The 23,946-nt window shown below is 34.3% G+C and overlaps 3 protein-coding genes and 1 long non-coding RNA gene across 4 annotated transcripts; all 4 read left to right on the forward strand.

Moving 5' to 3' along the window:
- Positions 1-2,405: 2,405 nt before the first annotated feature.
- Positions 2,406-3,523, forward strand: LOC106298934. The gene is made up of 4 exons (XR_001261617.1): positions 2,406-2,640; positions 2,717-2,830; positions 3,062-3,135; positions 3,222-3,523. It is a non-coding gene; the product is annotated as an uncharacterized LOC106298934 (long non-coding RNA).
- A 6,614-nt stretch (positions 3,524-10,137) lies between these two features.
- On the forward strand, positions 10,138-12,702 carry LOC106299425 (L-tryptophan--pyruvate aminotransferase 1). Its single transcript, XM_013735518.1, has 5 exons — positions 10,138-10,230; positions 10,327-10,630; positions 11,590-11,879; positions 12,100-12,389; positions 12,503-12,702. Exons 1-5 carry the CDS (start codon positions 10,169-10,171, stop codon positions 12,700-12,702), a joined length of 1,146 nt encoding a protein of 381 aa, XP_013590972.1. The 5' UTR covers positions 10,138-10,168.
- A 1,280-nt stretch (positions 12,703-13,982) lies between these two features.
- On the forward strand, positions 13,983-16,612 carry LOC106298092 (probable proteasome inhibitor). The gene is made up of 4 exons (XM_013734187.1): positions 13,983-14,046; positions 16,080-16,227; positions 16,318-16,467; positions 16,567-16,612. The coding sequence occupies exons 1-4, from the start codon at positions 13,983-13,985 to the stop codon at positions 16,610-16,612; spliced, it is 408 nt and encodes a 135-aa protein (XP_013589641.1).
- A 1,562-nt stretch (positions 16,613-18,174) lies between these two features.
- LOC106296220 (glutamate--glyoxylate aminotransferase 2) lies at positions 18,175-21,078 on the forward strand. The gene is given in 13 exon segments (XM_013732302.1): positions 18,175-18,281; positions 18,559-18,741; positions 18,821-19,004; positions 19,089-19,170; positions 19,262-19,349; positions 19,424-19,463; positions 19,466-19,581; positions 19,659-19,832; positions 19,909-20,040; positions 20,112-20,177; positions 20,259-20,323; positions 20,395-20,643; positions 20,722-21,078. Coding segments are annotated over 12 exon segments (1,443 nt in total). The 5' UTR covers positions 18,175-18,281; positions 18,559-18,624; the 3' UTR covers positions 20,852-21,078.
- Positions 21,079-23,946: the final 2,868 nt, after the last annotated feature.

Below are 23,946 nucleotides of genomic sequence, written 5' to 3' on the forward strand. Positions count from 1 at the left end.
TCCTTATCAGGTGTTGGAGGGAGTTTCATGATGAACTATGTGCCCCAAGGAGTGTTTCGATGCCCAAAGAATGTAGATGAGTCGTTGAAGGATCCTAGCGGCCAGGCGTAGCGGCAAAGGCTGGTCGCTACAGAAGATAAGTACTATAACGGGCGTGTATAGCGGGATGGAGAGGCCGCTAGATTTGAAGCGCCTTCTACAGCGGCCAGCCATAGCGACTTTACGAGGTCGCTATGCGTTCAAGACTTCTAAAATTTCCCAAAGTATCCTAGCGGCCACACGTAGCGGGCATGACAAGTCGCTACAGAGCGTAGTGACCTCTGGTAGCGACCTTTTCTGGTCACTACGGAGAAAAATATAGAATCCTTGATGAATGATCTATTGAGCGATTACATGATATTTGCAGTTGATGAGAGAGAATGAAAACATTTGAGAAGAAGGGTACACGTTATATCACACACACCCAAAGAATGGGAGAAATAGGAGAAGAAAACCATATACTATGCTTTTAGTAGTTTTCTTATTCATTGTCCCACACATGCAAATATGTATACTTATGACAAATGTTTTAGCATCCGGCCATTGATGTACAAGTACTGATGTACATACTCGCATGTAATAATACTGTGAATACTGATCATATACCCATATTCTTTTGAGGAATATTTATATTAATAGCCTATATTTCCATTAAGAGAATAACAAATGTGATGTTTAGCAAGAAACTGTTTTTCTTTTAAAATGTATGTTATATATGCACCACAAACGGCCCTAAATATTTTTTCTCTGTCCCGATAATCGAGGTGCCGCTTCAACCATGTCACTTCGACGCCGGTAGAGCCACGGCTTGCCGGCGTCGGGCCCTTCAACTTCCGCGTCGTCCTCTCTTTTTTCGTATCAGCTCAAGTTCAAGATCTCGCCTTTCGTTCGCCGCTTGTAGAACCTGTTCTGGGTCAAAGATGTCTTCAATTTCGTGTTTCTCCGGGGGCTCCCGGTTACCGTTTCCACTCGGCTCCACTGCTCAACGTCGTCAACACCGTACCTCTGCTGGTCCTGTTCCGTCAGGAGTCAGATCTATGAGGCTCCCTTTCCTCCTTACGACGTTTCCTCGGCTAGAAAATCCCCTCCGACATCCGCCTTCCATACCGCTCCAAGTCCAACTTCAAGCTTCAGCTTCCTACGTCTGTAAATCCGGTGTCCGTGGGGCTCCACATTTAACTCGGGTTTTAGATCTGGAAGCTTGTCGGGGGTTGTCTTGTCTGGGCTCACCTTGTGTGTCCTCCATCATCACTGTCGCTGGCCTTCCTACGCCGCTCGCCCCTCTATCATCATCAACTCCGCCGCCGTGTCGTTTAAACATCGCCTCTTCCTTGCTCGGCCATCATTCCTCGCAGTTCATCAGGTTCTTTGACCGAAGAAGGACGAGTCCTTTTGGTCTTGAGATGGACCACTTTCATTTTGCAGTGGGTTTGACAAGCCCAACAAGACTCCAAGGTCCCCATCTCAACCTAGCAGTCTCACAGCCCACTTTGATGTGGGGTGGATTGGTCGCTTTGATTAATCTGCTAAAAATATCTGGTGGATTCATCGGAGTTTTTACGGAGACAGAGTTACATATAAGGTTTCATGTATCTTGTTTTAAGAGTAGTCTATCTTACCATTTACCGGTGGGTTCACCGGGACCATCATTACCATCATTTGCCTCCTTTATAAGGAGTGTTCTCCCTCCAATCTTATGGAGGTGTTCATTCATATCTATAATTGTCTTGCTATCTTGTGGAGCGGTCTGTTCGGGGCCTGAAGATGCAGCGGGATTCGTTTCGATGAGTTTCCGAGGTGCGGATTGGATGTTAACGTCACAATTTAAGATGACTATTTCTCTGCTATCCGACCATGTCGGAAAGGCTACACTGACGCATTCAAGCACCGTCTTGAATTCGTTGTCATCTTCTTCTTTTGAAGACCTATCTTTTTTATCTTATGCTACTGTAGTTTATGTTTTCAATCAAAGAGGATGGACAATTCCCTCTATCATTTGTAATCAAGCAAGTTGAAGTTAAAAAAAGTAGTGTTCCAAAAAAAAAATATATATATTTCATAAATAATGGAGGAACTTTTTTTTTCTTTTTGTTAGATAGTTAATTATGATATTTTTTGTGGCTATACAACTCAATTCCCCTTAAATCAATTTGAAATCTTTATATATAAAGTACAGTTTCTCTCAATCCTGGACGTGACACGTCGGATTCCACGTCATCAATTCGTGTATCCTGGGCACGACACGTGTCTCTGCTGCTGAAACTCACTGTATCATTTTCTTTGCAGTTTGTTGGGCCTTAAACGTTATCCGTGTATTTATTTCAGTTGGGCTTCATGTTTCATTTAGTTGTTGAGTTATTTGGTCGGGTTTTTTTGTCGTTTCAGTTAGGGTTTACCCCTTTTCCTTCTTCTTCACCTCTCTAGAACACAGATGTCGATTAGGTCTTCGAAATCAATCTTCCATCTTCTTTCTCAAAGTAATGCAACGTTACGTGTTATCGGGTTATCACCTTAAAACCCTCCATTACTCTCTCACACATGATCTACACTCAATGCGATTTCTAGATCTGCAAGGCGGTGGAGGTTCATCTATAAAAAAAGGTATGATTATAATCATCCTCTCATTCTTAAAACTAACCAGTGAGCTAATTCTGTGGTCTTCCTCTCTGATCTGCAGACTGGCCACTCCTCCTCCACTGTTCAAGTCCGTTTGTTACGTTTTTGGGAGTCTAGGACTGTCCACCATGGTGGAGAGCGCATGGAAGTGGATATGCTCCTACTGGACTCTCAGGTGTGTTATTTACATCCGCCTTTTGCTCATATACAGAGTCTTTCACCGTCCTGAATCCATAGTACAAAGTCAGATTTACGTTTTAGAAGTTTCAAGCTCCCCAAACTCTTGTGTTTCTAACGGTTAAGATTTTTTAAAGTATGAGTGGAATCAGTTTGATTGGTGTTCTTATTAGATTTTTTCATAGTCCGATTTTTGTCCTATTTGTTTTTTTTTTGTTGATGTCAACAGGCTGTTGACAACTTCATGGTCTATGAACTGATGGAACCCGAAATGAGTGGGGTTAATGCAATCAAAATCAAAAGGTGATTCAAGGGAAATTTATGTGTTATGTAGTTACATAATAATGAAAGATGATTTTAACCATATTGGTTCTTCTTCTTGTGTACAGCTTGGAGCCAATGGTATCATTGATGCGTGCAAACCTGGGGCCATTGTCAATGGCATTCGTCTCTACAAAGCGAAGATAGAAGAGCAACAGGTAAACATAGATTAGACGATGGGAGAGATAGAAAAACAATAATAAATATTACTGATTATATTTTTTTACATTTTTCATGGTAAGATAATTTTGTAAATTTTAACACGAAAGGAAAATAGCTCTGAATAAATCTTCAACTTTCTGTCTTCTTACGTACTCCAACAGTTAATGTATTTTCAGTGATGTGGTACAATAACATGTTTATACGTTTCTATCTTTTGACTCATGAAAGTTTTGTTAAATATTTTGAACTTGTGTCTACTTAAGAGCCAAAACCAATGTCTTTATAATGGTTTGACTCTTTCGAGAATTACAATGAAGAAAAAAAAGGATTATTATGCAACTACCCAGTGACGCTATCATTGCGCGTCCCAATTATGAAGAGAGCAGATACGGGACAAACTTGATGCTAATCATGCCACCCAAAAAATGTAGCCTTGGAGATATTGACAGCCCATGCACAGTTTGTTTTGTTACAAACAAATCACGATGTTCATGAAGTTCCTTGAACTGAAGTAACTTCAGCATGCACTACTCATCACACACTCACTCAGACCACCTACCGTTTTTTAGGTTCGTTTAATACTTTTCCTAGTTTCCAGAACAATGTTCGCAGCAATCATTCCTCTGGTTCTAAGTTTAATACACTCGCAATTTCTAATATTTATAAAACTATTTTTTTATACATCCTCTTAGTTGCTATCTACTCTCTACGTCTGTCTCCAATTTCCATAGAACACAGTGTAATCAAAACGGATTCCCCTAGCTTACTTGTTCGTATTTTGCTGTAAATTGTAATTGACTTGGTGCAGAACCGATACAGAAAAAGATGCGCATCCAAACTTTTTTCCAAATTTAGATTTTAAGTCTGTTAGTTTTTCATCGTCTTAAGTTCAAGGCCCATTACACGCGTAGACCTTTTAACTGTCTACATGCTCTCCCATTAAATACACCATAATTATCAGGCTTCTAAAAATCGGTCTACGCGGCGCCTAGGCGGGGGCCTAGGCAGCAACTCGGTCTTATCCGAAACGATTTTTTTAAAATCCGATTTATACTGATTTATATGATTCAAATTGGTTTAAACTGTTCTAAATCGGTTAAAATTGGTTAAAATTGGTTAAAATCATCTAAAATTGTCTATATATGTTAAATAAAGCAATAATATTATTACAAATCTACAAATTTGTCTACTTTCTTATGTTTTGTATATCTAATTTTGATAATTCATCACAATAATTTTATTATTTTACTTAAAAACTAAAATATGTTATACAAATGTATAAAATATATAAAATAAATCAACAATTTCCTAACGTCTAGGTCTCGCCTAGGCCCCGAATAATCCGTGTAGTCGCTAGTCTTCTATAAAGCGCCTAGTTACCGCCTAGCGATTTTTAGAACATTGATAATTATTATCGGTTGTGCCCATAAGATCAATGATAAGAAAAAACAAGGGCTATTATGATTATGCCGTCAAGATATGAACGTATATGATCTTAATAGTTTATTTAGTCTAATATTATATGATGTTAGTAACAGATACAAACGAGTCGACGCACTTCACCAATTAATAAGAAAAAAAAAAGGTAAACCATTCCCCTGAGAGAATGTAAAAGCCCCGGTGGTCACACATTTGGAAATCTGGTATGATACGGATTCGAATTCGGGTCCCTTGTGGATCCATGAAACGCCCTGACCACCCGACCACAGACATGCAAAATGTATTTTAATGATTTGATATACGTACACTGAATATTTATTCTAATAATTTAATCTGCATTACGTTAAAAAATGACGGCACTATTCTATTTTTAATAAAAATTTTGATATTTGAATATATCATACATCATTTAGTATTACAAATTGATAGTAAAATATATTTTATTATATTTTTTAAAAAATAAAAAATCTCATCATATAATTATATTTTTGCAATTGTAAAGCTTATATTAATAATAATGCATAATGTATTTAATAATTTGGTAAAAATATACATAAGATTTATTACAAACAATTAATTTGTATAGCAAAAACCAATCCCGTAGAATTATTAATCAAACCAATAACACCAAATACGCCTAAAACCCATATAATCAACATGAATCCTATTATTCGTAAACTTGAGACTAAAAATCAGTACTACCCAAACTGTTCATGTAGAACCATAAAATTTATTTCCAAAAATAATTACACACAATTACAACATAAGCTCTTTGTTATATATGAGACACGCCAATGCAATGTTATCATTGAAAAAATATATATATATTATGAAGTCATAACACCTATTTTCTAAATATTAGTTACTTCTAAAATGTTAAAGAAATATCTACTAAAAAATTATTAGATGCACCACATGAATTATATTATAATAACTTCCGATCCAACAATATAAAGAGTAAATTGATTGTTAATTTAAACATATAACAATAATATATATAAATATATAGTTTCACATTTTATTATATTCTAAAATACAAACTTTCTTTACAGATACATATCATTTAAAAAAATTGTTAGTATTTACCATCAAGCAATATATTATTTCAAATTATAATATATTATTTAACTATAATTTCATAGCAAAAAAAAATTCCACGTAATTCAATTATATGATTCATATACGACAAATGCGTTTCAATAGCAACACACAAACATAATACAACCCTCCTAAACCATAACATCTAAACGTTTCAATATAGTGACAATATTAAACCCAACACATCAGATATCAAAGTACATAAATACATCAAAATACAATATATAAACTACATTTCTTTCAAAAAGACACCATAAACGCAGAACCACTCTCCTAGGGTCATTAGTTAAAAAAAGACAAAAAAAACCCAAAAAGTCCATATACCTCAACCATATATTTAAAATCCCAAAACCAACAAAATTAATTATACAAATTACCATAATACAAATATAGACATCTCGCCCGTAGAGCGGACCGGCCCTAGTATATATATACAAATAAGTTTCACTCAGTTCATAAAACCTCTAAAACCTAACTAAACATAGCACACTACTCGTTAGGCCTGGGCGTTCGGGTCGAGTACTTCGGGTTTTCGGATTTTCGGATAGAGAGGTACAGAACCCGTTTAGGTTATTTTATACTTCGTATCGGGTTCGGGTTATTTCGGGTATAACCGAACTGTGTAACATATAATAAAAAAATTCTATGTATCATTGATTTGACTTTGTGAGACCAAAAACAATATTGTTGAAGTTAGAAGATTGAACAACTTAATATAAGATTTATGATATTTCTGATTTGTTATTACGTTGAAGAACACAAGTCTGTATTCTTTTTCTTCGTGTAATTTCTATTTGTATTATCTTGAACAGAAAATGGTAAAGAATCCATCTATTCATAAATCAAAATCAAAGAGGCATCAAAATCAAACAGAAGTCAAACCTTGATAATCATGAATGTTTGAGCTCATGCCTGTGTAAAGAGAAAAGAGAAAACAAATCGCAAATCCTACTTGTAATCAAACATAAATCAAAATCGCAAAATATAGTAATTCATACATGTAATCGGTCATAAAATGAGTTTAAGTATGTACTGAACATATACGTTGAAGAATGTGAAAACGAAAAGATGAATGGAATAGAAAATGTAAGTTTAGGGTTAGTAATATATATATATATATATATATTCGGGTACTTCGAGTAATTGGTTTCGGGTATCGGATATAACCAATCGGGTACGGGTATCCGGACTGGTTGAATCCTAAACCCGTTCGTTTTTTCTTTAATTTCGGTTCGGGTTTCGGTTAATATGCCCACGCCTACTACTCATAGAGTAAAAGAAGTGTTGAACTCTTTTCTTCATTTAACCAAAAAGAGTGTTAGACATAGATATACTTTCCCCTTAGCAGCTGTTATTAGAATTTCTTAACGAATGAAGAAATATGGGCCTTTATTAGGCCTAATAGACGTAGCTGAAAATGGATTGGACTAGTTAGATATACGGCCTTGACCAATTTGGGGCAACACAAAGTTTACGATATAAAATCGGTGGATTCTAGAACTTCATCCCGATATCCGTCATGGGTTTGGTCGTTTAATGAATACTAGATTTTGAAAAAGGCGGATATATTTTTTATTTTACATTTTTTAAAAATTTAATTTTTATATTTTTGTTTTTAGTTTTTTTTTGTATAATATTTTTCTTAAATGATTAATAATTTTTTTTAATAATTGTATTAAAATAGTTTTTTTTTTTTTTTTTTTTTTTTGCTTAATTATCAGCAAAATAGTTTATAAGATATAATAAACACATTAACTAGAAACACAGAGGTTCTTGATCATACCTTAGGTGGAGAACTGTAGGGCCATGTTCCAGGCGATTCAAATCAGGTGATTTTGCGCTAGACCGATGACGATCTTGAATCACTAGGCCGCGTTTGAGACTCCTTAGCCGCAACATTGACTGTGTTAACAAGGAAAAGCGTGAGAATTCACAAGTCACAACTCTGCAACTGGGTTAACTTGTAATTAATTAAGTTATGAGCTGTTTGTGTAAATATTGTGGAAATATTGGGTGGTTTCTGCAAATACAAGTTACCTGGAGGCGACCGCGTTGAGGAAATTTAGAAACTGCGTTGCGTTCAAGAAGCGAATCCAGTTCCAGGTGACGGTCCCGTTCCAGACGCGCAAGCAAATCGGAGAACGCTTGCCGTCCTCGGAGTCGCGGCGCATGGATGAGCAGTTCGCCTCCGGCTGGCGTCGAACCCGGAAGCATGACAATTGGCCCCCAAGGCTCTAACCAGTAGAGCTGACTCATCCCGTCAAAATGACAAATCTAATGTTCGAATCCAGGTCTCACCTAAACAACAAAGGAAAGAGAAACCACTGTGCTACTGCAACTATATCAACTATATGAATAGGTCATGTTGTTCTTTTAATAGAACAGATCGTCGAGACTTATCTTAAATAAAAAGAAGAAGAAAAAAAACTCGGGACTAATCCATATGAAAGAACGTGGGAATATGATTTGAATCTGTTTGTGTTTAATTAACGTCGACAAGTAACAAGAACAACGGCGAGTGAAGTGGGAGCAGAAAGCATGCAAACCGACTAATCATGTTCTTGTCCTTTCTCTCAACGTTTTAACCAAGTAAGCCCGCCATTTGGCCAACACTCTCTGATAATATATTACTTGTAAAATTAGAATATTATGAAACATTTAAGGAGAATTAAAAGGAAGGTGAAACTGCAATTATGAGAGAGTGGATAATTTAAAGTCAAAGCTAATATGGAAGACACATAATCATATCCAACCTTTCCACGTGCTAACACGATCCTTCAAAAAGACATACCTTAAACTCATGATCAAAATTAACTTGGTAAATTTTAGTGTAGTACGCACACTTTTAGAATTCTTTTATCCGCGACATTTTTAAAATGGTAGGTATATCATGGTCTACTCGATAAAACGCATTGATAAGCCACGGCCGCTATGATATTTTCTTTTTATATATATCCTATCGGATGATCCGACTGGCCCCAAGAAGAATATATGTAATGCTGTAGAGTAGATTCTTGATCCGAATATAGAATATTTTCCGAATGCCAAAAAATGGACCGGTCATTTATTACAACCCACCTTGTTAACCAGTTGGGGCAAAACCCAAATTTACACCTAATAATGATAATTTAGTTAAAAACCCTATAGTATTTTGGCACTATAACATATTTAGAGGATATTAGTTAAAAAAAATTAAAGATGATGTAATGGTTAATATTGCTATTATCTGACTTGGAGATGCAAAGCATATTTATTTATCTCAACATTTTTGCAATGTTTTAGTAAAAAAAAATCATTTTTCAATGTAGGGTTAGGAGTTTCTATGAAATGATATAACCATATATAATCTTCGTGTCAGAATATGATCACAAGAAAAACAGATATACTAATCCATTAGCAGATAAAACTTTATTAGTGAAAACATGGTAACTTGTTTGTTTTGTTTATATAATATTTTTTTAGTGCTGATAGATTAATTTTTAATTGTAATATTTAACATTTCCAGTGATATTACTGCAAATGTCAAAAACATAAAATCAAAATTATAAATTAATGTTGCAAGTTTTCTAAGTAAAATTAAAGTCGTACAAGACATGTTTTTGGAAAAATACTTTCAAAAGATTAATATTACATATGTATTATATTTCTTGCTGTATATTGGCAGCTACTTCTATTTTTTGTTCTACAATTGATTATTGATTAAAAAGTTTTTCCATTAAGACCATCTCCAATGGTTAGAACTCATCATGGGTTCTAATGATTAATTTAATTGTAAATTTTGTAGTTTGTGAAGTTTAGAATCCTTTGTAATTTGTCATATCCAATGGTAAAACATTTTTGAAGTTCTTAAGAGAGAAAAAAACAACAAAGACAGAAAAAGGCAAGAGAGAAAGACACACACACAAATGGAACTAATAAATTTTTAACTTATGATTTGACATTTTTTTTTTTTTACATTTTTCAGGTAAAAAACAGCTCTTATATCTCTTATTTAAGAGACGATTCTTAACTTTTCTTAGTTAAAATCTAAGAAAAACTAAAAACTGTCTTTTAGCCGAAAGTAAGAAACCCAGTTAAGAGACTGGGTTAATGATGGTCTAAAAACTCTATTTTAAGAACCCATCTTTAAAAACCTATATTCTTTGCTCTAAAAAATGAATATCTTTAGTAGGAAAATTAATGTCTTGTAAGATTTTTCCCATTTAAAATAATAAATCGCGTTCCTTCTATAAATACACTCACATCTGCACTACTTTCTAATCATTAAACTCTGTTACAAACCAAACAAAGAATAAGCAAAACCGAGAAGAAGAAGATGGTGAAACTGGAGAACATGAAGAACATCTCCTCGTCAGATTCTGTCATCAATCTGGATCAGTACGTTTTTTTTTAATTTCACTTATTCCCTAACTGCATTGCAAAATCATCGGCTAAAAATTCGAATAAAAATCTTTTATAAAAAAATTATTACAGTGGAGATCCAACGGCGTATGAAGAATACTGGAGGAAGATTGGTGACAGGTGTACGGTGACGATACGTGGTTGTGATTTGATGAGTTACTTCAGCGACGTGAACAACATGTGCTGGTTCCTTGAGCCGAAGCTTGCGGAAGCCATCAAGGAGTTGCATGATGCGGTCGGAAACGCAGCGACGGAGGATAGATACATCGTGGTTGGGACCGGTTCGACCCAGCTTTGTCAAGCGGCCGTCCATGCACTATCTTCACTCGCTGGGACCCAACCTGTTAGTGTCGTCGCCGCCGCACCTTATTACTCCGTAAGTCCCCACCACTAATGAACTAAAACTCTGCTCTTCCTCCTCGTATCTTTTTCGGTTTTAATTATTTTAAATCTTCCTTTTTCCGTTGACAAATGTTTTTATTATTAATTATTTAAGCAACTAACAAAATACATTAGACTAATAAACCGATTTTTTAGCTAAACAAACCCCAACTCTGAATCTGTGATTGATTGTTTTTTAATTCGAGTGGGGTTTTGATAGTCAGATCTATATCTTGGGTGCTTTGTTTTTATTTATTAAATTAAATTTGATTTAAGTGTGAAAATATTTTGTGGAACTTTATACATGGCTCATGGCTGCATTAGAGAGTAGTTACTTAAAATCAGCTAGATAAATAAACTAAATCTAGACATCGTAAATATTAAATATATACTACACAGTTTTTAACTAACTGTAAACCCGACAAAGGAGCAGTTGTATTATATTTTTTAGGATGTCATATATTACATAAATAACATTTATGAAAAACAAACATTAAAGAATTATTTTCTTATTTGATCTACGTAAAATAAAAGTTCTCAAAGATTCATTAGCTACTAGGGTCTTGTTCAATGATTTTCATTCTAATTTTAGATGAAATCCGAAGCCGTTATTTAATCAAAGTGTTGATTTAATGTGAAGATTAAGGGGATCTTGCTTTTAAAGCCTAGGTCGGATATCTAAAAGACACAGTGACAGACATGTTTCTCGAACACAACACATTCACCAATCTTTTTCACTCTTATTCATTTAGCAATTTACAGAAACACTTTTCATACTACATGTGCTGTCAATTCATGTGCAAAGACATCAGTAACATGCTCATGCCCGCATTTTTTGTCGCTTTTACCAAAAACCAGTTTTCTCTTCTTAAATATTTCATTTTTTTGTAATTTTTAGTTATTTCATTTTTGGAGAATATAAAAATACTTTGTATAAAAAATAATATTGAACAGACGTATGTAGAGGAGACAACGTATGTTCGGTCGGGTATGCACAAGTGGGAAGGAGACGCGTGGGGTTTCGACAAGAAAGGTCCTTACATCGAGCTGGTGACGTCACCCAATAACCCAGACGGCACAATCAGAGAGACGGTGGTGAACCGTCCAGATGACGACGAAGGCAAAGTGATCCATGACTTTGCCTATTACTGGCCACACTACACTCCAATCACTCGCCGTCAAGACCATGATATCATGCTCTTCACTTTCTCCAAGATCACAGGCCACGCTGGGTCCCGCATCGGGTAAGATATTATGGATTATGCATTAGTTTCTTTCATTTATGATAACATGCATTAAACTAGATTTGGATTACACATGCATGTTTACTGAATTTGAACCCGAGTAATGACCATTAGATATTATATGATCCTGAATTCCTGATCATTAAACTCTTTAAACTTAGAACAATACATCATTAAAAACCTAACTAATGGGCTTCTTTAATTTGTTTGGCTGGTGAAGGTGGGCATTAGTGAAGGACACGGAGGTGGCAAAGAAGATGGTTGAGTACATAATAGTGAACTCCATTGGTGTGTCTAAGGAGTCACAGATTCGAACCGCTGAGATTCTCAAAGTTCTTAAGGAGACATGTAAGAGCGAAACCGAGAACTTCTTCGAGTATGGTCATGAGATGATGAAAAACCGTTGGGAGAAGCTTCGTGGAGTGATGAAGGAAAGCGATGTCTTCTCTCTTCCCAAGTACCCTGAAGCCTATTGCAACTTTTTTGGCAAAACACTCGGATCTTATCCTGGTAATTAAAAATAAATTATTCACTTGACGACAAGTGTTTTGTTTTGTTGTAGCAGATGGTTGTTTTGTAAATTGAATAAGACGTAACGGTCGGTGTTTCAATTTTGGTTGCAGCGTTTGCGTGGCTGGGGACGAAAGAAGAGACGGATCTGGTTAACGAATTGAGGAGACGTAAGGTTATGAGCAGAGCAGGTGAACGTTGTGGTTCTGACAAGAAGCATGTCAGAGTCAGTATGCTTAGTCGTGAAGATGTTTTCAATGTGTTTCTCGAGAGGCTTGCAAACATGAAGCTCATTAAAAGCATTGACCTATAAAAAGCTTTCATTTCATATATATATAGTTAATGGTTATGAAAAAGCCATATAACTAAGGTCTTTTTACTAGTAGTTTTTAGCTTATCCTAGATGAATTGTCAAATCAAACCAATTTATAATTTTATACCATAACTCATATATCTAATTCAAATAGTAAATAAAGCTTCTATTTAATTATTGTATATATATATATATATATTATAAATTAATTAATTTTATGAATAAATAAAAAATAAAAATATTAACTAATTATTATAATCTATTTAAATTTGTAAATATTTATATTCGTGCATGTGTTTTCAAAATATTAATTGATATGTTTGCTAATCTAATTTCAATCTATCAACACATCTGTTTTCTATGTTTTGAGAAAACATATATCAGGTGTCATATAATTTTATATATTTACAAAGTAAAGTAAAGATGTAGAACCAAACCAAATGCCATTAACAATATATGCATTAACAATATGGTTTAATTTGGCACAATATATGCATCTTAACATATTAAAATGATAACTGATTTGATCATAATTATTATGTTCAAAATCATATGTCTAATTAATAGGATAACATTTCAATATTTAATAAATTTATTTTTGTCCAAGACCTTCTGGTCAGGTTGTATCTTTTCCAACCATTTCATAGGTTCGGGATAACACATGTTAATCAAATATATATATATATATATATATATATATATATATATATTTGTTCCATAACAAATATTTTCTGTTTGCTTTTCATATGTATAAAAAAATGATTTAAGCTTATAAACAAATAAAAATAAAATATTAATTAATTTCGTTATTTTAAAGATATTTATACTCAGTTATCTAGAATATGCAGAAATAATAAACGTTCACATCATGTGGACATAGAAAGTAAATATATTAAGGTGAAATTTATAATTTACTTTTAGGTAAATGGTTCCAGTTTCAATTTATCCAAATGTTAGAATTAAATCCTATTGAAAAAAATTAAATATAAAAAATTAATATCTATAAAATCCAATAAAATCGGCTGAATGAAAAAAGAAGAAGAAGATAATTGATCTAATAAGAAAAAAACACCACTTATAAAAGAGAGGTATTTTGGAATATCTCATTATTTTAAGGTGGAATTTATAATTTACAATGAAAAAAGAAGAAGAATATAATTTGTCTAATAAGAAAAAACACCATAAAAAAGAGGTATTTTGGAATACCTCATTAATAGTCACTACATCATCCTCTTCCTCAGTCTATCTCTCTCTCTATATTCTCTGCCTTGATCGAACCCATGAGGTCGAGCATAGCCCTCATACCAAATGAGCTAAACGATCAGGCACTCGTTTCGTTAAAAGGTTATATATTTACTTTATCAGTTCTGCAAGTGAAGATGATTTATTTGAGTCTAATAAGCCCATCTTGTAATAGGCTTCAAAGAAACCACTCAGAGTTGGTCGACAAAACTGTAGCCCATTATTAAATAGGCCTAGTTTCAATGAATGTGACTGATCTCAGCAGCCAGATAACATATTAATTTATCACAAGTAACTGGTCTGATTGAATTTATGTATTAAAAACGTATTCTAACGGTTTACAACGAGAGATATGTATCCCATATCTGAAATTCATTCGGACATTAAGTAATATATAAAGGGTTCGGGCCAACCTGACTCTGATAAAATGCTAGATTCGAGTTTATTATGGACTTCCAACTTAAAACAAATTTGTGATCAGTGGATTGATCATAACTCTTTATATATTACTTAATGTCTCAATAAATTTCCGATGTGAAATATATATCTCTAATTAAATCAAGAAGTCTCTCCACGTCGACTCGTTGTGTTCTTCTTCATGTCCAGAGGCGGATCTATTCAGTGGAATGGGGTGTCATGTGACACCCCTTAAATCTATAAAACTTATAAAATGTATGGTAGAACATGAAAAATTATGTAGAAGTGTTGGTAAAAGTTGTTCAGTGCCACCCCTCGAAACAAGTGTTCAATGCTCGCTTGACCCATTTTTTGTTATTGATTCATTTTTGACACTTGTTAAAATGGTTCCTGGGTCCGCCATTGTTCATGTCTCCGGTTTACTTTCACCGACTGCAACGGCCGACATTCACATTCGTGGCGACGGAAGCTCCCCGGTGGTCTGAAGATAACAAATATCTTTGGCTTTAAAGAAAAAACAGTCGTTGGGTTTAAAAGAAGACAATAAGAGCAAGATGTGACAGCAAATTGTTAGAAGAGTGCTTGTGTACGGGGCATGCTCACCCTTGTTGGAAAAAAGGACAGCCTTAGACCACCTCCATCGGTAGATTGAGGAGGAGGTTCTAAAGTAATAAAGGGAAAAAATTAAATCAAAAATGGTGTTATTAGGCAGAACCGGTTCTTTATTAGGTGAGTTTAGGATTGGTAAAAACTAAGTCTGGGCATAAAATCCGGAACCCGAAATCTGAACCGAACCCGAACCGAAAAACCCGACCCGTTATCCGACCCGAAATGTAAAAATACCCGAATAGGTCTTGTAGGGTGGTACAAAAAATATCCGAACCCGAAGTGTTATTAACCGAACCCGAACGGGTAACCCGAAAATCTGAAATTAATAGTTAATATAAATATTTTGAAATATATATAAGTATTTCAATTATTAAATTCAAAATTTCTGGTAATATGATATATAATAATAAATATTAAAATTTTAATAAATAATTTAAGTACACAATTAGTTATAAATAAGTATTTTATAATCTGCTCATTGAAATAAAAAAGTCTACTCTCTATAAGGCAATACATATTGTTTACAAATAATGTTTGTTTTCATGCATTTTATCGTTATTTTATCAATCTAATGTGTGATAGATTAATTTTTATTTAATTTAGATGTTTTTCTTTATATTTTGCTTCAAGTTTTTTGTTTTTTTAATTCGGTTATATCCGAACCGAACCGATATAACCCGAATCCGTACGATATATGATTACTTTATGGGTTTTAAGACGCAATACAATTTTGAACCGAACCCGAAGTGTTATTATCCGAACCCGACCCGTATTAATAAAATTTTAGTATGGGACCTAGGAGCGTAAACCCGAAAACCTGAAAACCCGAAAACCCGATCCGAACGCCAACGGGTACCCGAACGCTGAGGCCTAGTAAAAACCGCATACGTGGCATCAGGGTATTGGTTGGTTCATTTTAGACGAAAGGGAAAAAAATCGCCTCTCTCTTTCTCCTTCTCCTCTTCGATGTCATCGACTCTTCGCGTTCGATCCTGTCGAAATCTCCAAAGCTTGATGATGTTTGATCTGTCGATTTCGTCGAAATCCCATCCTCGGATCTCTCTCTTCCTCGTCGATTCTGTCGTCGATTTTGACTCTGTTTATCTCAGATCCATGGGGGAACGAGTTCGACGAGTACGCGTCTGTGTATGCGAAAGGATCGAAGAAGTTTCTAGTTAAGTGTTTTGCGATAGAGGATAAGCTTCTTGTTGATGCTGTAGATGAGGGTGGAAAAGAACCTGCTCATATCGAAATAGAGTATGTAATCGTGCTTCTTTGTTTGTGCTTGATGGTGATTGCAATTTTTGAATTTACTCTGAATTATTTTGTGTGTGTTGTTTTGTTCAGATTTGAGAAGTATGCTGCTGAGTCTGGAGTGGAGGGTGATTATGATGCACATTTCAAGAATTTGGGGAAATTAGTTACTGATTTACAGGATCAGATTCTCTACAAGCTTGATGAAGGACTTAAACCTGTTGCTTCTACGTCCCAGTCCAGGTAAACCCTCTAACCACATTGCTCATAAGCTGTTACTTAGATCATATGGCTAGGAACGAACATATGAGTTAAGTTGTTCTGATGGATGTGGTTACATAGAACTCTTTCGTCAAAACACATAGGGATAGTGTGCAGAGTCTACTAGTAGTATTGTATCTCGGTTTATATGAAAAAGGTTTTGCCTTGGTTCATAAAGTTTCATCGTGAATCTTTCATTACAGAGTTTACTAGTATTTGTTTTGAAAAAGGTTTTGCATTGGTTCATAATTAAAGAGTATAGAATTAGTAGTTGGACCAGTATTAAAAAAAAAATTTAAGAACCTCAATCTACCATTGGAGGAAAAAAATTAAATTAGATTAACAAAGGTTCTAAACCTATCAAATCACTGTATTTATTACTAATTTATTCTTTAGAATCCATAAGAAGTTCTTATTGATGGACATGCTCTTAGGCCTCCATTTTTCAATTACAATTTAGGGCCCCATTTTTACTAAATATGCATTCATTTAAGGTTTAATGGAATGCACAATAAACAAGTTATATGAATGTATATATTCCATATAAATATATGTTTCATTTTAATTTTAATTTTACAAAGAAAAAACTTTTTAGATTTCTTTTTTTTTTTTTTTTTTTTTTTTGAAACACTAAACTTTTTAGATTTCATTATTCGGTTTTGCTGTATGCACTCTTATGATTTTCTACATTTTGTTCTTAACTCATTAATTTTAAATTTACTTCATATTTTCATAAAATAGTTATATGATTTATACTAGTTTTTTGTTTTGTTAAAGGGCTTATGATTTATACTTGTTGCAGTAGGATTAAAAAAAAATTCATGTTTTTTGCCTTAGGCCTCTCAAATTGTAGGCACGGCAGTACTGCTTATGTATTAGAGACTTAAGTCTCAGACAAGACCCCTTAGTGATGAACAGGCTTTTAAGGTGTTTGATACTATGTTAAGATCATGTAACCAACCATCTTTCATTCTCTAAATCTGACTTAAAAATCCATTGGTGAGCTCATGTTCGGGTACTGGACTTTAAATAGTTATCGAAAGTTTCAAACTTTATACAATTTTCAGCTTGTTTGGTTATGATTTTGGATACCCTTCTTGGTTCTTAATTAGCTTTGTATAAAGTTTGGAGTCTCGACAAATCATACACGGAATAGAGAAAAAAAACATACACCATTCCGGTTCTTTTTTAAATTTATAGAGAAACCTTCTGTTTTTGTTGTTGTTGAAAACCGAGTGTTGTTACAGAGTGGACAACACAACATAAATGATTGTTGTGAATGCATGTACAGAATCTGGTGAAGAAGTGTTATATATGTGATTAACAATTCATCGTAGTGGAGTTATTTCATATGATTCCTATTCAGCTCGAGGATTATTAGTCACGTCAAAGATTCTGAGGGAGTCGCTCTTTGTGTTGAAGACAATGGGAAAGAAACAAAAGAGTCAGTGTCCGGAGAATGAACGTGGAACAGTTCTATAAGTTGTGGCGCAAAAATATCAAGAAACAGAGTCCATACAAAGTCTATAACTTTTGTTTTATCCGTTGTGAAGCATCAATAGAAAATAGATACGCATAAAGCTACAAAGAGTCTTTTGTTTCGTCTTTTTGCGCTCACCTAATGCCACATGATCTGATCTTGATCTTGACGAGTGTCCAAATTCACGTCAGACACCCAATTGTAATCTGCTGAATATTATTTACACAAATTATCTCATATAAATAAAGTAATGCATTAAGCAAGCAAGCGCACTCAAGTCTTTCTTTGGAGGTGACGAAACTGAGCCGAAGGTTAGGTAAGTCTAAGATTGATAACTTTTCTTAATAGACTCAAAAGTCAAATCTCTGTTTTAGATCATGAATCTTGTGTTTATGAATAGTTATTATAGAGTACTGACACGATTAGTTCTATTGATAGTACCTATACAAACCCAGGAGTAAAGAAGGGTTTAGCTCCGTTTCACTTTATGATTAGTCTCGTTATAAACTCTGTTTTGGTCTTTGTAGTTTAAATTTTTGCTGCTGTGGTGACTTCATCAACTGATCATACACCTGCTTGTATTGGTTTTGTAGGTGTTATTGATCAAGTGTGTGATTAAGCAAGGTCTTTTGCTTTCTGCGTAAAAGTCAATTCTGAAAATGTCTCTCAAGGCATTAGACTACGAATCACTGAACGAAAACGTGAAGAACTGTCAGTATGCAGTCAGAGGCGAACTCTATCTCCGTGCTTCCGAGCTTCAGAAAGAAGGCAAAAAGGTAACAGATTCTGTTATGCCCTTTGCAAAATTCTTGAGCTTTCATTTGCTCTTATTAACCTGATTAACATATGCAGCAGATCATTTTCACAAACGTTGGAAACCCTCATGCGTTAGGACAGAAGCCTCTGACATTTCCTCGTCAGGTGGTTGCTCTATGCCAAGCTCCATTTCTGCTAGACAATCCAAACGTTGGGATGATATTCCCAGCAGACGCTATTGCAAGAGCTAAGCATTATCTTTCCTTAACCTCTGGTGGTCTTGGTATGTCCTTACTACAGAACTAAGTATCTATCTATTGCTAAGGCCTGTAAAAGTAAAAACATTTTTGCTTTAATCTTTGATTAGGTGCTTACAGTGACTCTAGAGGCCTTCTAGGAGTTCGAAAGGAAGTTGCTGAGTTCATCCAACGGCGTGATGGATATCCAAGGTAATATCTTCCACAAGTCCAGGATACCCCAAGTTAATAATAATTTTAAAAAATATCCTGAAGCCTTTGACTTCTTACCATCAAACTACAGCGATCCGGAACTCATATTTCTAACTGATGGAGCTAGCAAAGGAGTGATGCAAATCTTAAACTGTATCATACGCAACCAGAAAGACGGAGTAATGAACTTGTTTCTCTGTAGAAGACATTTCTTTTGGTTTTATTAGGCTCACAAGCTTTCTTGGTTGGTTAGATTCTGGTTCCAGTGCCACAGTATCCACTCTACTCAGCTACATATCTCTGTTAGGAGGCACTCTTGTACCTTACTATCTTGAAGAGACTGACAACTGGGGACTTGATGTTAACAACCTTCGCCAATCTGTTGCTCAGGCTCGCTCTCAAGGAATAACAGTCAGTATATTCTTCTTCTCGAAACTGTTTTGATGCAGAGGCTTCTTTATTTGATTAATACACATGGTTAATGGCAGGTAAGGGCAATGGTGATCATTAACCCCGGAAACCCAACTGGTCAGTGTCTAAGCGAAGCTAACTTAAGAGAGATATTGAAGTTCTGTTGTGACGAGAGATTGGTTCTACTTGGAGACGAAGTCTATCAGCAGAACATATATCAAGATGAAAGACCCTTCATCAGCTCCAAGAAAGTAATCATTTTCATTTGTGTTTCATTACTCTATGGGAACATAACATATGTGAGATTAATCTTTTTATCTTAAAAAGGTTTTGATGGATATGGGAGCACCGTTGAGCAAGGAAGTTCAGCTCATATCTTTCCACACAGTTTCAAAAGGTTACTGGGGTGAATGTGGACAACGAGGTGGTTACTTCGAGATGACAAACATCCCCCCAAGGGTTTGTGCCCTGACCGTGTTGGTTTTGGTAATAAATTTTTTGTTTTGGTAATAATTTTTTGGTTAATGCAGACCGTTGAGGAGATATACAAGGTTGCATCTATAGCTCTTAGTCCCAACGTCTCTGCGCAGATATTTGTAAGGCTTTTTTGTTTGTTTTTTCTTTGTAACTAAAACGGTTCCTTGGTTGAAGAAGCCTATGGTTTTGTCTTTGTGCAGATGGGTTTAATGGTTAGCCCACCAAAGCCTGGAGACATTTCATATGACCAGTTCGTCCGTGAAAGGTAATGTTATACTCTAGATGAACATTGAATTGATTAAGGATCAAGATATTTCAGAAACTTTATTTTAACAGCAAGGGAATACTAGAGTCACTGAGAAGAAGAGCAAGGATCATGACTGATGGGTTCAACAGCTGCAAAAACGTTGTCTGTAACTTCACGGAAGGTGCAATGTATTCGTTTCCTCAGATAAAGTTGCCACCGAAAGCAATCCAAGCAGCAAAACAAGCTGGAAAGGTTCCGGATGTTTTCTACTGCCTTAAGCTCTTAGAAGCCACGGGAATCTCCACTGTTCCTGGCTCTGGATTTGGACAGAGAGAAGGGTAAGTGAAAACTTTCAGACTCATTCATGTTCTTGTAAATTTTTTTTGAGTTTAACTTGGTTTCTTGTTTCCTTACAGGGTGTTTCATCTGAGGACAACGATTCTGCCTGCAGAAGAAGAGATGCCAGAGATTATGGAAAGTTTCAAGAAGTTTAATGATGAGTTCATGTCTCAGTACGGTGATAACTTTGGTTACTCAAGGATGTGAAAGAAAAGAGTTTGAGATCACTTCTTCTTCTTACCGACATTATTATTATCAATGCACACTCTTGAAAAGCTATAGCCACTGGTCCTACTTTGTACAACTTTTCTTATGGTCATTGAATCTTTTGTATCTAACGAAACAAACAAACATAAACCATCTCATCAGTGTCAGTGATGTATTAAAATGTTCTATTTAGACATCTTTAAACAAAAGAGAGTTTTTATGTTTTTAGCCAAGCACGAATGACTAAAAGCATATTGGGAGATGAATTTTGTATAGAGTTTGTGAATTTTAAGAACTGATTGATTTAAAAAAAAAATTACGTGGATTGTGAAAATTTATATAGATTGACTTATGAAATTTGATCATAACCTTTTTAGATTGATATAGATTTTCATGAATTTGTATTACTTTTTTCCTATCATTCTTTTTGCCAAGTAAATATATAATTTATTTATTTTCTAAATCATATAACATGATTCTTTATTTTTTTTCTTTCAAATTAAAAATAATAATAATAATAGTGACACATACAAAATTGGGCAATGATCAAAAGAGATTTCATTAAAAAGGCAAAAGACTATTTTACTAAGACTATTTTACTCATTGCTTTATAGATATATAAACAATAAAAATAAAAATTATACAAGTTTTTTTTTTAATTTGGAATTATATGTTTATAAATTCGAACTTTTTATAAATTTTTAATAACTTTCGAATTATTTTTAATTTTTTTGTTAGTTTAGAATTATATTTTTCAAATTCGAAGTTTTTAAAAAAATTTGATTAAAAAAATGCTTTTTGAAATTCAAAAATGTTTTTTGAAACTATTTTGAACAAATTATTTTTAAAATTTTAGTATTTATAAATATAATTATATATTCAAAAATGATAAAACAATATAAATATAATTGTATATTAAAATGTAAAAGTGTATAAAATTGTTATGAACTATAGTATTGGACATATAATTTGGATTTAAAGTGCACAAGATATTTGATAAGAATAGCTATTTTGTTTTCTAGTTTTTATCACATAGATTTTGAAAATCACATGGATACATATGATATTTTGAAAGTTGACTCTTATGAGTAAAAATGAATAAAATTCTTCTCCCAATAACACTAGATTTAGTTAGAATTAGAGAATCAATAATAATTAAACTTTTTGAATGACAAAGAATTTGAATGGATTTTGAAAATTCTTAAACCAATAACAATGTATTCTATTAAGACTTTTGAAATCCAAAAACTAATAACAATGAAATCTCAAAAATTTTAAAATACATGATAATTCACTAACCAATATCCCCCCTAGATTTATATTATCTTATTTTACTAAAATAAGTTTTACAAAAAAAATTATTCTAAATTAGATTTTAATTTTAATTTTCAATGTTAAATTTATTAATTTTTTTATTTAATATGACCATTAATATTAGATGATAAATTAATTAATGATGTTTTGCTTATAAAATGTACAAGAATTATGTAAATAATCCTAAAACATCATCTAGTAAAAAGTGGAGAGAATTATCAGACGAATTTACCCTGAATTAGAAAGCTTATCCAAAAATATATTTAATGCGGAATAAAAGATATTGATTATTCCACTTGGTGAAGTTAAAAATTAAATAATTATCCAATTATTAGGTTGAGAATGATAACGATCGTTTATTTTTATTAAGCATTATGAAAACGAAGAGATATAACCCTATAATTAAATAATATCTTGTTTGTTGTGAATGAAGAGGAGAACTTGTATATATTATTAGGTCGACTAACTGGTCTTTATATACATATATGGTAATGACGGTTTAAGTACTGGATCGACATGAGATCATACTTATCCTTAACTAGATAATGACTAGCAATACGTAAGATAAACACCAACTATAATGTAGATAAACACAAGAGTAGATAGGCGCCAGTATGATCCTGCGGATGGGCTTGACCCGTCTTACTACACGGGCTGATGAATGGGTCGATCACTAAATGGTTTATAACACTCTCTCTTGATCGACACATCCGGTCAAGGTTCATTCATGCTTTGGATGTTGCCTCATTAAAACCTCTCTTGACAAACTCAAAACCTAATGTGGTAAAAGGGAAAACAAGACAGGAAAAAGAGTACAACACATGAACTCCCCCTGATGAATGCATCACCGAAGATCCTTCAGTCGACGCATGCCTATCTTCCATATGAGCTTCTTGAACGTTGAGGTTGGTAGTGACTTGGTGAAGAGGTCGGCTGAATTCTCACTCGAACAGACTTGTAATACTTGGACCTCTCCTGCCTTCTGAAGCTCGTGTGTAAAGAAGAACTTAGGAAGAATATGTTTCGTCCTATCTCCTTTAATGTATCCATCCTTAAGCTGTGCGATGCATGCTGTGTTATCCTCGTATAGGATGGTCGGTGTATCCTTTCCTTTGATCATACCACAAGTGGTACTGGTACGAATATGTTGTGTCATGGATCTCATCCATACACTCTCACGGATGGCTTCATGCATGGCTAATATTTCTGCGTGGTTAGAGGATGTGGCTGCCATGGTCTGCTTCATGGACCGCCAGGATATAGCTGTCCCACCGTGTGTAAAAACATAACCAGTCTGAGATCTAGCATAATGTGGATCAGAGAGATAACATGCATCAGCAAAACCAACTAAATCTTCCTTAGATTTGTTAGTAAACATAAGACCCAAGTCTTTCGTTCCTTGTAGGTAACGAAGTATAGGTCGGACAGGAGCTGAACCTAGAAAGTAAGTTCACAGCAAAGCTGATGTCTGGTCGTTTGTGGCCAGCTAAATACATCAGAGCTCCTATGGCACTGAGATAAGGCACTTCGGGACCAAGGACTTCCTCATTTTTCTTCTTCAGACCAAATGGGTCAGTGTCTGGACCAAGACTTCTCACGATCATGGGGCTAGTCAATGGGTGAGACTGGTCCATATTAAATCTTTTGAGTACTTTTTCTGTATATGCCTTTTGATGCACAAGAATTCCATCTTTCATATACTCAAGTTGCAATCCCAAACAAAACTTTGTTTTTCCAAGATCTTTCATCTCGAATTCTTTCTTGAGATATTCAACAGTTTG

Source organism: Brassica oleracea, chromosome C6, assembly GCF_000695525.1.
Source record: "Brassica oleracea var. oleracea cultivar TO1000 chromosome C6, BOL, whole genome shotgun sequence".
NCBI classification, from domain to species: domain Eukaryota; kingdom Viridiplantae; phylum Streptophyta; class Magnoliopsida; order Brassicales; family Brassicaceae; genus Brassica; species Brassica oleracea.